This window comes from Merops nubicus, unplaced genomic scaffold (assembly GCF_000691845.1).
Source record: "Merops nubicus isolate BGI_N331 unplaced genomic scaffold, ASM69184v1 scaffold35550, whole genome shotgun sequence".
Lineage (NCBI taxonomy): Eukaryota > Metazoa > Chordata > Aves > Coraciiformes > Meropidae > Merops > Merops nubicus.
In genome coordinates this window covers 1-13,030 of record NW_008585461.1, presented here as the reverse complement: position 1 = coordinate 13,030, position 13,030 = coordinate 1, and the positions used below count along the sequence as shown (strand labels likewise).

At 49.6% G+C, this 13,030-nt stretch overlaps 1 protein-coding gene across 1 annotated transcript in view; it reads right to left on the bottom strand.

Moving 5' to 3' along the window:
- Window positions 1–12,521, bottom strand: part of TANC2 (tetratricopeptide repeat, ankyrin repeat and coiled-coil containing 2) — a gene marked incomplete at its 5' end in the record, with an annotated part of 14,565 nt that extends 2,044 nt beyond the window's left edge. Inside the window, 7 exons of the mRNA XM_008947565.1 lie at window positions 1,895–1,995; window positions 3,904–4,050; window positions 5,506–5,597; window positions 6,499–6,528; window positions 7,053–7,185; window positions 7,892–8,067; window positions 12,398–12,521. Coding sequence (XP_008945813.1) covers window positions 1,895–1,995; window positions 3,904–4,050; window positions 5,506–5,597; window positions 6,499–6,528; window positions 7,053–7,185; window positions 7,892–8,067; window positions 12,398–12,521 — 803 coding nt within the window. The remainder of the gene's footprint in view (window positions 1–1,894; window positions 1,996–3,903; window positions 4,051–5,505; window positions 5,598–6,498; window positions 6,529–7,052; window positions 7,186–7,891; window positions 8,068–12,397) is intronic.
- Between the last annotated feature and the right edge of the window lie 509 nt (window positions 12,522–13,030).

The window sequence follows — 13,030 nt, the reverse complement described above, 5'->3', positions numbered from 1 at the left end:
CCGCCACCGCTCGCCGGGTCTCACACTCGGTCTCAGCTGCCTCCCTCAGGTTTATTCTATTCAAGCTGAAGGAAAACACTGCCAGCCTTTCTGGAGAAGAGGGGAACGGTCCTGAGATGGCACAACCCACACTAGCAATAACGCCTGCCCTGTGCAGTGTGCTACAGGCAAGTGAAAGACCCTCAGAGCCCACCATGAGCCCTGCCCCGTGCCAGTGAAGGGGAAGCCACAGCACTGCCAGCCAAGAGCCAGGCTCAGCACTGCTGCAGACAAGAGCAGATCAGCTGGGGCTGTAACGGCTGATGCCAGGGGGAAGCTAACTCCTGCCTGATGCCAAGCCCACCCAGTGTCAGGGCTGCCCCGGTGTGCCGGGGCTCCCACGGGTCAGCGCTCCGGGCGAGGCTTGTCTCTCCAGTTTGGTGATGGATCTGGCTAACTTCTTCAGAAGGAAGGGATCGAGCAAGGTTAGGGAGCCTGTGAGCCCCCCAGGGGAGCCTCTGCAAGGGAGAGAGCAGTCTGTGAGGAGTAAAAGGGAGGTGTGGGTTTGGGGAAGGGTGTTGTCATTTACAGGGACACTGTTTGCTCGTGAGCAAAACCATCTGCTTGAACACGACTGTCATGTGGGGGGATGGTCACAGCAAAAAACTCCCCAACACCAGCCTAAGCTTTTGCACAAGCCATTGAAAACCAAGTGGAGGAAGGAAAAACTTCCTGTTCCCCAGCCTGTGCTGCTGGGCACACACTGGGAAACAGAAAAAGCCAAAGTGGAGACCGTTTCTGCTGGAGAGACCTTGGGAGAAAAGGACTCTTGTGTGTGGGGAGGCTGATATCATCTGGAAAGGAACCCGGTTCTTATGCTTCCTTACCAGTGTTTTGGAAACAATAGAGAGGAAAACCATTAAAGGGGAGGCATGAGGTCAGTGTGGCTCAGCTAGCAGGACTTCTCTGCAGAACAGGAGGTCCTGGCTTCACCTCCCACAGCCAGAGCTGGTGGACCAGGCTGCACAGCACCACGTGGGCCAGGAGCCTGGACCCACACATCACCTCCAGCACAGAAGGTCCATCAGTGGGGGTGTCTGCTGGACTATGATGTCTGCACGGGTGGACTCACACACCTCTGGCTGCTGGTGACTCTCTGCATGGACACAGGAGGCACTTGGGCTGCTGTTGAGAGCTGAGATGTGTGCAGTGCCAGCGTGGCCAGCTCTTGAGCACAGGACTCCAAAGCAAGCCCTCCTGCTCCTTTAGGTATGGCACTGATTGGTCCTGAGATCAATCTAGTCATACTTTTTAGCCTTCAGGGAGCTTAACAAGGGACCCCTCTGTGCTCCACCTGAGATGCAGAGAGACCCCAGTGCTGCAGCTTGCTGGAAGCTGGCTGCAGTGCCCCGAGCACAAAGCTGTGGCTGAAAGCTCAGCGGCTGGTGTCTGCCTGCACAGTCACTGCAGCAGCTTCTGCCTTGCAAAAAGTGCTGTAGGACAGAGAAACACAGATTTTAAGGCCAGAGGAGACCACAGTGATGAATGAGTCTGCCCTCCTGCCTAACACAGGCCCCAGGGCTTCCATGAGTCATATTTACACTAAGTCCAAATTGTGGCTGAACTCAAGTGTATTTTTAAAATACCCAACTTTGGTGCAAAGGTTTCCAGTGTACTAAGATGTCTAAAGCTCAACTAAGATGAACCTCTCAAAACATTTGCATTCAGCTGCCTCCAGAAATTACCAAATGAGGGAGGGTGTCACTTTGGAGTCTGACAGGTTTGTAATCTCATTAATGAATGTTCCTTTGCCCTTTCTTCCCATGGGGACACTTTTGCACAGTGGATGATCACCTCAGTGTGGCCAGGCTTGAGGAGACCAGCCCCTGGCACTCTTCTCTCTCTCTCTCCTCACCTGCTGCTGCGTTTGGCCCTTGCTCTTGCATAGTAAGCTTCATAAGATTTCGGTTTCAGCTCCAGTGCCTTAGTAGCAAACTCCTCCGCCATTCCAAAATCCTGTCATTACAATAGGTGTGCAGGTAAGTAATTGAATAGATAGAGAAACAAAAAAAACATATACAGTTCGGGAAGGAAACACACTTAATAAGAACTATTTTTTTTTTCCATGTACCAAGGAAAATTTGGTGGTACCAGAAAGTTTCACATGGACTCAGCAGCATTCACAGCCAGAGAGCTACGACGGCACGTCCAAAGACTCCAAGCCCTCTCGAAGCTGTCAGCACCCACAGAGGCCAGCGTGCCCCTGGCTCTGTTCTCACTGATTATGTCCCCAACAAGTGCATGCAAGCCCTCTCCAACAACCTCCAGTCTTGAGGAAACATCTGGTCTTGCAGAGGCTGGAATGTTATCTCATGAAGGATTTTTTTCCATAGTTGAAAGCGATAGGAAACCCTTCCCACGCCCTCTGCTTCCCACTGCAACACACTGGCAGACTTTGGAGGGGCTGAACAGAACTGCCCAGAGTGGAAGGGACTGTGACACCTCAGCAGCTACAAACAGGACTTGCCTGGCAAAGGTCTCGTTCCACTGTGCCTTGCCTCTCCCCGACACCTCACCTGGGAGGGGTTTGGGAGTGGGGAGGGAGAGGGTGACAGCACAGGATGGAGACTGCTCCAGGCACTCCTGAGTGGCAGTGCCACGAGATCAGAGCATCAGCTGTGGTTCCAAGCCTCCAGCCATCCTCCCCTGCCTGCTCCCCAATGCTTCATGTACCACTTAGCTCAGCTGAAGCTCAGCACTTGAGGAGACCTCTGCCCAGTGGAGGGGCTTTCATTTCACAACCAAACCTTGCTTTGGATTGATTTGGTTGACTTGGGCAATGACCCTGGGCACTTCTGGGAGAAAGGACTGGAGAGTGCTCCTGATTTCTTCAAAACCTCAGTAAGGAAACTCTTGCTACTGGACGCCTGCCTGGGGAAGCTCATACCTCTGTCTGCACCTTCAGCAGCAGTTACTGAAGAGCTGTTGCCTACAAGGCTAAACTGGGAAGTCAAGAGGCAGGTACCTTTGCAGGTGCAAAAACTGCATGAGCCATTATAATCCTCTGAAATTTTCTATTTCAAAACTTGGGATCCTCCTTAACAACAAGCCAAAAATCTTGTCCTTCGAGCGCAGGCTTAGCTGCAGGTTGTTCAAAGGGAAGGTTCACACTTTTTCTACAGGCTGTGTTGTTTCTCCACCAACACTCAGATTTCACTTCCCTTGCTTTTCCTCTTTCCCCCTCACAGCTTAAAGAGATTCAAGTGTCACAAAACCCCTTCCCCTCCAGTGTAATCTCCACTGGCTCATGGCCTTGGTGGTGATTTCACTTTTCAAGCCCATGGGGAGACTCTTTAAGTTGCAGAGGTGAAAGCCTCTGCAGGCAGAGCAAGGGGAAGGTGGGACTTTGCTGGAGGACCAGGCGCTGCAGGAGCTGGTCGCTAGGTGCTGCTGGATTGGAGCAGGGAGGGTGACAGTGATCTGGCAGTTCTGGGAGGAGAGGGAGTATGTGGGGGTGTTTCTGGATGAGTCACTGCCCTGGGGAAGTGCTAGCCCCCCCAAGCATATGCTCCTTCATTTAAAATTAATTAGTATTCAAAGGAGCACATCTCCTGGCTCCTCCCTCTCCGCTGCCCTAGAAATCTGGAAAATGCCTCCACCCCCAATTCACATCCTCATCAAAAGGGAGTAATAAAAAATTCAAAAAGCTATAAACATAGCAATGAATTTTTAATCATCAGAAATGCATATTAAATCATTCCTTCTTTTGAATCCTAAAACCAGTCAGTGCTCTGTGAAGGACAACCAGGTTACACAGAGGAGAGATCTCAGAGGTCAGCGCACGACTACGGGATGGAGGTGGCTCTGTGCACAGGCAGAAAGCTGGCAGCTGGCACTAAGGCCACCAAGAGTGGGGACACTTACGTTCATTTTCCTTCGACATCGGGAGAGGTTGAGGAGGAGTGAGACCTTCAGCTCACGGAAGGTTTTCAGGTCTTCTCCAAACCCTTCCCTGGGGAATTTCTTCAGAGCGTACTGGTAGCGCTGGGCAGCCTCCTTCACTTTACCTTTCTAATAGAAGGAGAACGTGTCAAAATCCATCCTTGGGTTGAGTTTACTTCACTGCAGAGAACTCACTCACCAGCCCCAGGAATGATTTAGGTGGTTAAGGTAACATGACTTCACGATTTAGCTCTTTTCTAGGAAGGAAAGCCAGAACGTCTGACCAAGGGAACATCTGATCTGGAGATGCAGATGCCTTGTGCAGGTTGGGTTCTCCCACTTCACACAGAGCTGTCATAGGAATCGTGTTATGTTAACTTGAGACAACTCCATCTGGTTTCTGGATGGATGGTCATTTGAGCTGGGTAATCAGTAACCCGTTTCTGGAGAACACACTACACCCAAAGCTTAATAACCACCAGGGAGGGTAAAGAATACAAAATCTGGACTTTGGGTGGAGTTCCTGGGGCTCAGAAAAGCCTCTGCAACAGCAAAGATAAAGGTTATGACAACAATGTGACTTTGAAGTTGGACAAATGGGTTGAGATCCATCTCCCTGGACTTCAGATGTCGAAAAATCAGGTATCTACATCTAAGCCAGTCAACTGGGTTCCTTTTATAGTTATTGGGACACCACAGTCACCTTCAAAGGGTGACTCATCTTTGCTATTTTGGGCACCCAATTTTGGGATGGGATGATCTATGCCCTGGAGAGGGGTTAGCCATGGCACCTAGGGTGAAAGAAAGAGGGCAAAATGGGATCTAGGACACGTGCAACTCACGACGACCCAGACACACATTTTGCAGCTACGAATAGTAAGCTTTAAAACCTTGTAGACTCAGGTTTCTCAGCTGTATCATGTATCTCTGGCAGATAACTCCAGTTACAATGCCAGCTTTGCATATTTTCTGCTTCACCCTTAGGAGCCTAACAGTGAATCATTGTTGTACTTGCACATTTAGTGTGTGTGTGCATGTCTCCAGGTTTTAAAGATGGGCTTAAAATAAACACAAGAGTAAAAAGACTCTCTAACTGCAATTGTGGAATGTATCCCATGGGCTAAAGGACACGACAGAGCCATCTGTGTCCTCACAATCTGTTTTCATTGCAAAAAGTTTCTTCCATGAGTTTTCCTGGGATATACTATCCTGTTGCCTTGTTCCACAGCAGTCATCCTGCTAGGTAATGACAACCTTGCCAGATCTGATGCAGTGACATCAACACTCCAAATCTCTGTTAAAGACTCGAGTACTGATGTTCTCAAAGAGGAAATGAAGTACTGGCTCAACTCCAGGAGGCAGAGAGCCCTGGCTTTGCTTCAGCTTCATTACAGATTTGATCAATTAATCCCCCCCTCTGCAACCCCACTAAACAAACCCAAACTATCTGCAACACAAGGGAAGCTGTGAGCAGTTGCTTTGACTTGCCACGGGTTAAGGCAGCAGCACTGCTCAGCCAAAACCTCATCCAAAGTTCCCCTGCAAGCTGCATCTGTTTAATCTTTCCAAAAACACCCTTCTCACCTTATAAAACATGTCTCCCTCCTCCATCAGCTTGCTCAACAGGATGATCATGATGTCTGGTTTGGAGGTTGCCATCGCCCATGTTGCTGGACCTGTAGTGTACAGGATGCATGATGGGTAAAAAACTCATACAATGCAAGGGTGGTAGGAAGCTGGGTGGAAAAAATATCCTGGGGTGGGAATTTCTGCTGGAGAGAACAACTTGGCATGGTCAAAGGGCAGAGTGCTCCAAATGACTGAGCTGACAATTCCTCTCGCACTTAAATTAACGTCATCCACAGTGCAATGGTTTTTCCTTGGAAGTCATTAAGGCTACTCCTAATTACCAGCACCAGGATGGGCTGGGAAATGCCAGGAGCCACTTCCACAAGAGGGCAGTGCTGGTTGTGGAACCAGCCAGGGTGGGGGAAATAAAATACTTAAAAGGAAAAATCAGAGTGGTTACATAAAAGCATTTCCCAATTGAAATCTCTGGGAGTGTACTGGGAAATCTGTACTTGGACTGTCGACAGGTGCTTTGTGCTTAAGTGGACTGGGATTTCCAGCTTCCCAAGACATGGAATACTAGAGTAGAAAGTCCATTAAAGTAGAAAATGTGACAAAGGGAAGGTTGTGTCTGAGTGCTGCTCGTGCGTCTGCTGGGCTGGGGACACACTGGCTCTGCAGAGGGACCTGCCAGGGCAGAGCCAGTTGTGACCTCAAGGGCTACCACTGGGAGGGAAGGGGTGGCAAAAATTTGGGGACGACTCATTAGTGTGGGTGAAGAATAAGTCAACAATAATCTATAAGTAGATTCAGTACGTTTTGGGGGAACGAGGTTAGTTTTTGAGTTCAAGTTATTCTCTGCAACAGTCATTAAAAAAATTATTTGAAGGTGAGGTAAATTAAAAAGATTAGAGGTGCTGGGGACGCATGCAGGCTAAATCAAACAGGAGAAAGCAAGGCTGACAAAGCTATCAGATCGAAGCTGATGCTGACAGCAATGAGATATACCTCGTGGGCGACTCGGTAACGTCTGACAACCTTCAAAGAAAGGAGAAAACAAAAAGTTGTAGGAGAGAGGGGGAAAAAAAAATGGATGAAGGTGAAAAAAAAAAAAAAAAGAAAGGAAAAAAAGCAGCTGTGAGAGGCAGGCAGCAAAGAAGCCAATGCACCAGCAAAATCCCCTTTCACAGGAAAACGCAACGCGAGGAGCTGTGTGGCGCGGTGCAGGTAACACTAAGGTCTGGAAGCATACACAGAGCAAGTGGAGGCAGCAGCTCACAGCAAGGCATGGACAGAGTACGTTTGCCGACTCAGACTAGTAAAGATAGAAAAAGCATTACCAGAGGAAAGACCTTGCCAAAGAAACAGTTGTTTATCGATTAACTTCGCTCAGTAATCCGACAGTAAACCAAAAAGTTTCCCCGTTTTAAGCCGGAGCCCGCGACTGGCCGGCTGCTTTGGGAGCGTGGAGCAGCACCCGGGGCTGGACCTGCCTCTGGGTCGAGGTGCCCACTGCCCGGGTCCTGCCCGAGCCCCGAGCTGCACTGTCCCCTTGTCCCTACCTATCTTGGCTCCTTTCTTCAGGAGGGTGACGACGACCGAGGTGTTGCGGCAGCCCACCGCCCTGTCCAGGGGCCGCATCCCGCTGTAGTCCACGTGCTCGATCATGGCCCCGTGGTCCACCAGGAACTGAACCTGCAACGAGAAGCCCAACGCTCGGTTCTGCTCCTGGGCGAGACCTTCGCCCGCTGCTGGGGATGTACGAGCAGCAGGAGCTTGTTCTGCTCCACTGCTTGGGTTAAACCCATCGCCACGGGGGCTGAGGGTCCATCAACCTCATGCGCTGTCCTCTGTGGAAGCACATGCAGGGATGGAGGGCCAGGGCCACAGAAATGATCTGAGGGTGGAACCCCTCTGCTGGGAGGCCAGGCTGGGAGAGTTGGGCTTGTTCAGCCTGGAGAAAAGAAGGCTCTGGGGAGTCCTTCTGGTGGCCTTTCAGGACTTAAAGGGGCCTGTCAGAAAGCTGGTGATAAAAATTTTAGCAGGGCCTGTTGTGACAGGACTAAGGAGTGATGGGTTTAAACTAAAAGAGAGAGATTTAGACTAGAGAGAAGGAAGAAATTTTTACACTGAGTGTGGTGAGCCCCTGGCCCAGGTTGCCCAGAGAGGTGGTGGATGCCCCATCCCTGGAACCATCCCAGGGGAGGTTGGACAGAGCTCTGAGCACCCTGCTCTAGCGGAAGAAGCCCCTGGTTGCTGCAGGCACAATGGACTAGATGATCTTGAAAGGTCCCTTCCCACCCAAACCATTCCATGACTCTGTATGCTTGTTGCCACCTCAAGCCCAAGTTCCCTGTTTCCAGCTGCCCATCTCCTCCCGGGGGCAGCCCTGGCCACTCACCACCTCCGCGTCGCCGTAGAAGGCGGCCAGGTCCAGCGGCGTGCGCCCGTTCTTGTCCGCGTGGTCGGTGGCTGCCCCGTTCTCCACCAGGGAACGCACCACGGAGAGATGTCCCTTCAGACAAGCCCAGCTGAGGGCTGTCAAGCCCTCCTTGTCCATCAGAGAAATGGAGGCACCTGCAGAACAGGCATATGTTCACTTTAGAGCTCTCTGTTGAGCGCTACGATACGATGAACCGTCTACTTAGTGATGACAGCTTATTTTTCGAGAGCTATGTACATAATTATTAATTACTTTATTAACATTTTTCCCACTGTGGATCCCACCCTCCACGGCAACTTCAAACGGGAACTGTGGCAAACGAGTTTATGATTTTATTCACACCAAGCTGCAAACTTTTTCACACCTAGCTCCGTAGGCTTTTCTGGCAAACATCTTCTGAGCAGCAGGGTGGATTTGACATCTCTCATCTGAGACATCAATCTTTCTTTTTAACTGCTTTTTTCTAATTTAATCAAAACCCATTCCAGCCTATGTGAGTCAGAGATGGAGACTACTTTGCTATTTCAGCAGGTCATGGCATACACCAAGGGGAACTAAGTCAATTCAGCTCAGTTCTTCTAAAAAAGCAAATATTTTCCTCTCTTCACTCCCCTCCCCTTTACCCACATCAACACAATTTCCAGGAGTATTTCTCCCTGAACTTTACCCAATATAAATACAACGTTGGGGGATAAACTACTGCCAACTGCAAGCCAAGGAGAGGGGACCTGACGTTTTCTTGGCTGAAGAAGCGGCGCTGCCACACCGAGGGGTCAGTACTGCTCCTCCCGGCATATGGACACGCATCTGAGCTCCCAACAGCAGCACCAAGTGGAGGCTCCTCCTCGTGGCACGAAGACAACTCCTGTTGCCATGGCACAGGCAGGCAGGGCAGAAGAGATTGCTACCAGCTCTGCTCCGCCGAGGAACCGCGGCTACCTGCGGGATGCTTCTGCCAGCAGGCTGGCATGAACTGCTGCTGCTGCAGGGTTTTTCTCCTGTAGGTAAACTCTAAGTTGCAGGCTCTAGAAGGCTCAGCAAGTGGAGGAGTGATGGGAAGTTTCTGAAGCTTCCTGTTCGTTGCAGCTGACACCTCCCCTGGTGGGAACACACCGCCTGGACGACAGCAAACCCATCCGTCTTCCAGCCTGCCCAACTTTCAGTTTGTGGAGGAGCACAACACATGAACGTTTGCTCAGGATGTGTTCAGAAACCTCTGCCTGGAGCTCTCAGCAGTGTCCTGCTTGTTGCAGGTCTCCGTGGAGTGCCAGCGAGGGGGTGGCAAACAATGTCTGAGGCAACCTGGTGTGCCAACAAGGGACACTGCCCGCAAGGCAGCTCAAATGTACAAGCTAGGGGATGGACAACATCAACTCCCAACATCATAGGTTCTCTCACACTGCTCGCACTGCACCCAGGAACCCTCCTGAAGCTCCCTACAACCTCCCAAAAGGAGGTTTGAGCCAGGTGGGGGTTGGCATCTTCTCTCAAGGAACATGGGATATGATGAGAGTAAATGGCCTCAAGTTGCACCAGGGGAGTTTTAGGCTAGACATGGGGAAAAATCTCCTCTCTGAAGGGGCTGTCAAGGCCTAGAAGAGGCTGCCCAGGGCAGTGGTGGAGTCCTCATCCCTGGAGGAGTTTCCAAGCCATGGAGATGTGGTGATGAGGGTCAGTGAGGACCTGGCAGTGCTGGGCTAACAGTTGACTCAATCATCTTAAAGGTCTCTTCTGACCACAGTGATTCTATGAAAGCCTTCCAGATGATCCTCAACTGACTCAAAGACAACTTTTGCTCAGCAAAGCAAGATAAATCCTCATGTCATTCCTCCTTATTCATAACAGCTACTTTCTTACAATCAAACTGTCAAAGTCTTCTCTTGTGGTTCCCCTCTGCCTTTTCTGGAGCAGGTGAGAAAGCTCCTGCATTAAGAGGGAAGGCTGGAACACCACAACATCACTCAACCATCCCATTCTCTTCCAGGCCAGTGAAGGAGATGCACCATGAGGGCGATGGGCACAGACTCCAGGGTATGAGTACAATGAGGCAGGCTGGAGGCCTAGGCAAGCAGACAACAGGCAGAGCTCCAGAGATGCCAGAACTCTGCTCCAAGGCAGGCTGGGCACGACCTCTGCAGAAGCAGCGAGCTCCTGATGCTGCCATGGCTCCCAGCAGAACCTCTGCTTGACTCTGAAGGCATCTTTTGCTCCTTTGGGGATCTCTGACCTACTTGGTATGAAGGCACTCAGACATGAAACAAACTGATGGCTTTGAGGGCAAGTGGCTTAAGATGACTTCATGTGGGAAAGATTTTGTCTGGGTAAACCACTGGCTAAATGCAGGAGTTTATGATTTGTCATCCAGGAGGCACAGAACAGTGAGCCAGCTAGAGGCAAAAAAGAAATGATTGACCCTTGGATCATCAAAAAGAAGCAGGGCGTGGCCACGATGGTTGGATCCTTCCTGTAAGAGAGGATGCATCCACAGCCACAGTGCCCAGGCAGGGTCACCCCCACGGGGACGAGGCTCAGCACCATGGGGCAGTGACACTGAGGAGCAGCACCCACACGTACCATGTACCCCAAGGTAGCCAAAACACCCAGGGGTTGATTTTTGCAGGAAAATGAGATGTGAATAAAGCTCTCTCCAAAGAGAAGAAGCATCAGGAATTGTTTTGCTCCGGGTAAGACAGATCTGTATAAACACCAACTTTAGCAGAGCTGCTCCCAGGATGTTTAACTTACACATCTGTTATGTCTGGGTGTTAAGTGAGGGCAACAGGTAACTCTAAAAACTTAGATTCCAAATTGATTGGTGACTGCACCTCTGCTAATAAAAAGTGTTTACAAATGCTGACTGTGTTAATCAAGTACAGTCAAATGAGGCTTGCTTTGCAACACACTAATTAATGCTTATGGCTTATGATTCACACACTTTGATTTTAATGAAACATTGAACAGGATTGTCAAAGCCATTTTAATTAAAATGCACCATATATTACTGTACTTTGCCCAGGCTTGAGCTGACTTTTCAGGACCGTGTGTTACAGCATATCTAGTGGACTTTATTAAGGTCTTCAGGACCTTTTAAAGTAAAAAAGATTTTAATATTTTTGACTTCTTGGGCTCTCAGTGTCCCAAGAGCCAGGGAAACATTACGTGCATTTGTTGGTGATCCCATGGCCCAGATCAGATTATCTGGTGTTTTCATCCTCCACTGAGTGAGTCAGTCTTAAACAACATGCAGAGTCCTTAAGTCTGGCAAAGAAAAATCACTTACTTGAAGCCTTTTACACAGATTCAGTCAAGCTGCAAAAGGGGCCAAATTGCAACTTCAACGTGGAGAGTGTTAATTTGAATTTTTTTAAAAAAAAGAACATGAGAAAAGAATGAATTCAATTAATTCATGAAAAACTCATGCCTCAAACTGACCTCTGCCACATCGCTATGCAGGTCACAACACTGACAATTTTACAGTGAAAAAATGTTCTTACAGCTACTACATAAAGTATTCAAGTGTCTCACATTTTGGCTAAGAGGTCAGTCACAGTCACTTAAGATATGACAAAAATATCCCTTCCAAAAAGGGATCTTACCTGAAATAAAAACATCAAATAATAATACAAAAATTAAATGCTATTTCTAGCCACAAATTAATGGAAAATTACCTAAACAACCCAACCAAACACTGGCTTTTTGTTAAAAACCAAAAAAGTCACTAAGGAGCTACAGAAATAAGAGACAATCGTGTTCACACAGGTCGCAGGCACTGTATTGTTCTGACTCACCTCAAATATTTCTGTGTAGGAGAAATGAGTAAAACTCAAACATGTTGACTGAGTAACTTCTAATGAAAGAGTTATCAGACACTGGAAATGCTGAGCAAAGGGAATCTGTGAGTGCCAAGCTGAGGAGCAGACTACCTTCAAAACAATTGTGCTTTCCTTCCAACAAAACCACCCAATCCTTGCCCGTGTCAGGGTCTTACTCCTGCTGATGTTGGTATCAAAAATGTGGGCAAGAATACCAGCAGCAAAAATGGAAGGGTGAAAATGTGTCCCAAACTCTGGTCCTGGGGTGGATGGAGTCTTGCCTGTCTGCTCCATGGTGATGCTGACAGTCCTTATCATCATTTACTGATGTTTTCATCTAAGGGGAAACTTCCAAGCATGGTTCAAGGGCAAATTCTTAACCCAGTGCTCGAAGCACCTGTGATATGTTATTTTATTTTCTAACTCAAATGGGTGGTTTTGAGGATGTGAGCACCCTCCTCCTGCCCGAAAACAGACAGCCAAGATCAAGGCTATGACTGTCCTCATCTTGTTCTCCCATAAGCTGGATATGGTGCTGAGATCCTCCCTGCTGCCTGATCCAGCAGTGGGATCACAATCCCCACCCCGACATCCCAAATTCCAGCTGTGCAGGGGACAGCGTGGTGGGACTCGCTGTGGCTGGGGCTCTAACCTTGTGCAAGCAGAAACTCCACCGTGCCCAGATGTCCCTCTGAGGCAGCCATCATCAGCGGTGTCCTCCCCTGCTTGTCTGCCATGTTCACGTCGGCGCCGTGCGTGAGCAACAGATCGACAATCTGCAACACACCAAGGGAGACCACACGGTGGATGTAGAGACCCAGCTGGGCACACACATTGGACAGAGACCCACCTGGGGACACAGATTTGTTGTAAAGACCCACCTGGGAACACAGATTGGATGCAGAGACCCACCTGGGGACATACCTTGGACATAGAGACCTAGCTGGGAAGAAACCAGAGCCAGGGAAGAGCAGAGGGGTCCCCATGCCTTGAAACCCCATCCCCCAAGACACGGTGCCCTTTGGGATTACTGCTGCACAATTAGGGTGTAGGAGAACCCTACAACCTATCACCCACAACGGTGATATGAGGACAGGACAAATGACCTTTTAAGTCAAGAACATCCCATTTGCTTCCCAAATGGTGCCACAACGCAGCACTCCAGCAAAGCCCCCAGGAGCTCGGGCAGTTTGAAGCACCCACCTCACTTCACCTCGCCCCGACCGCTCCCCGCAGGACTCGGGGTTCCAGCAGGACGAAGGGCCAGCCCGACCCCCCCCCAGGG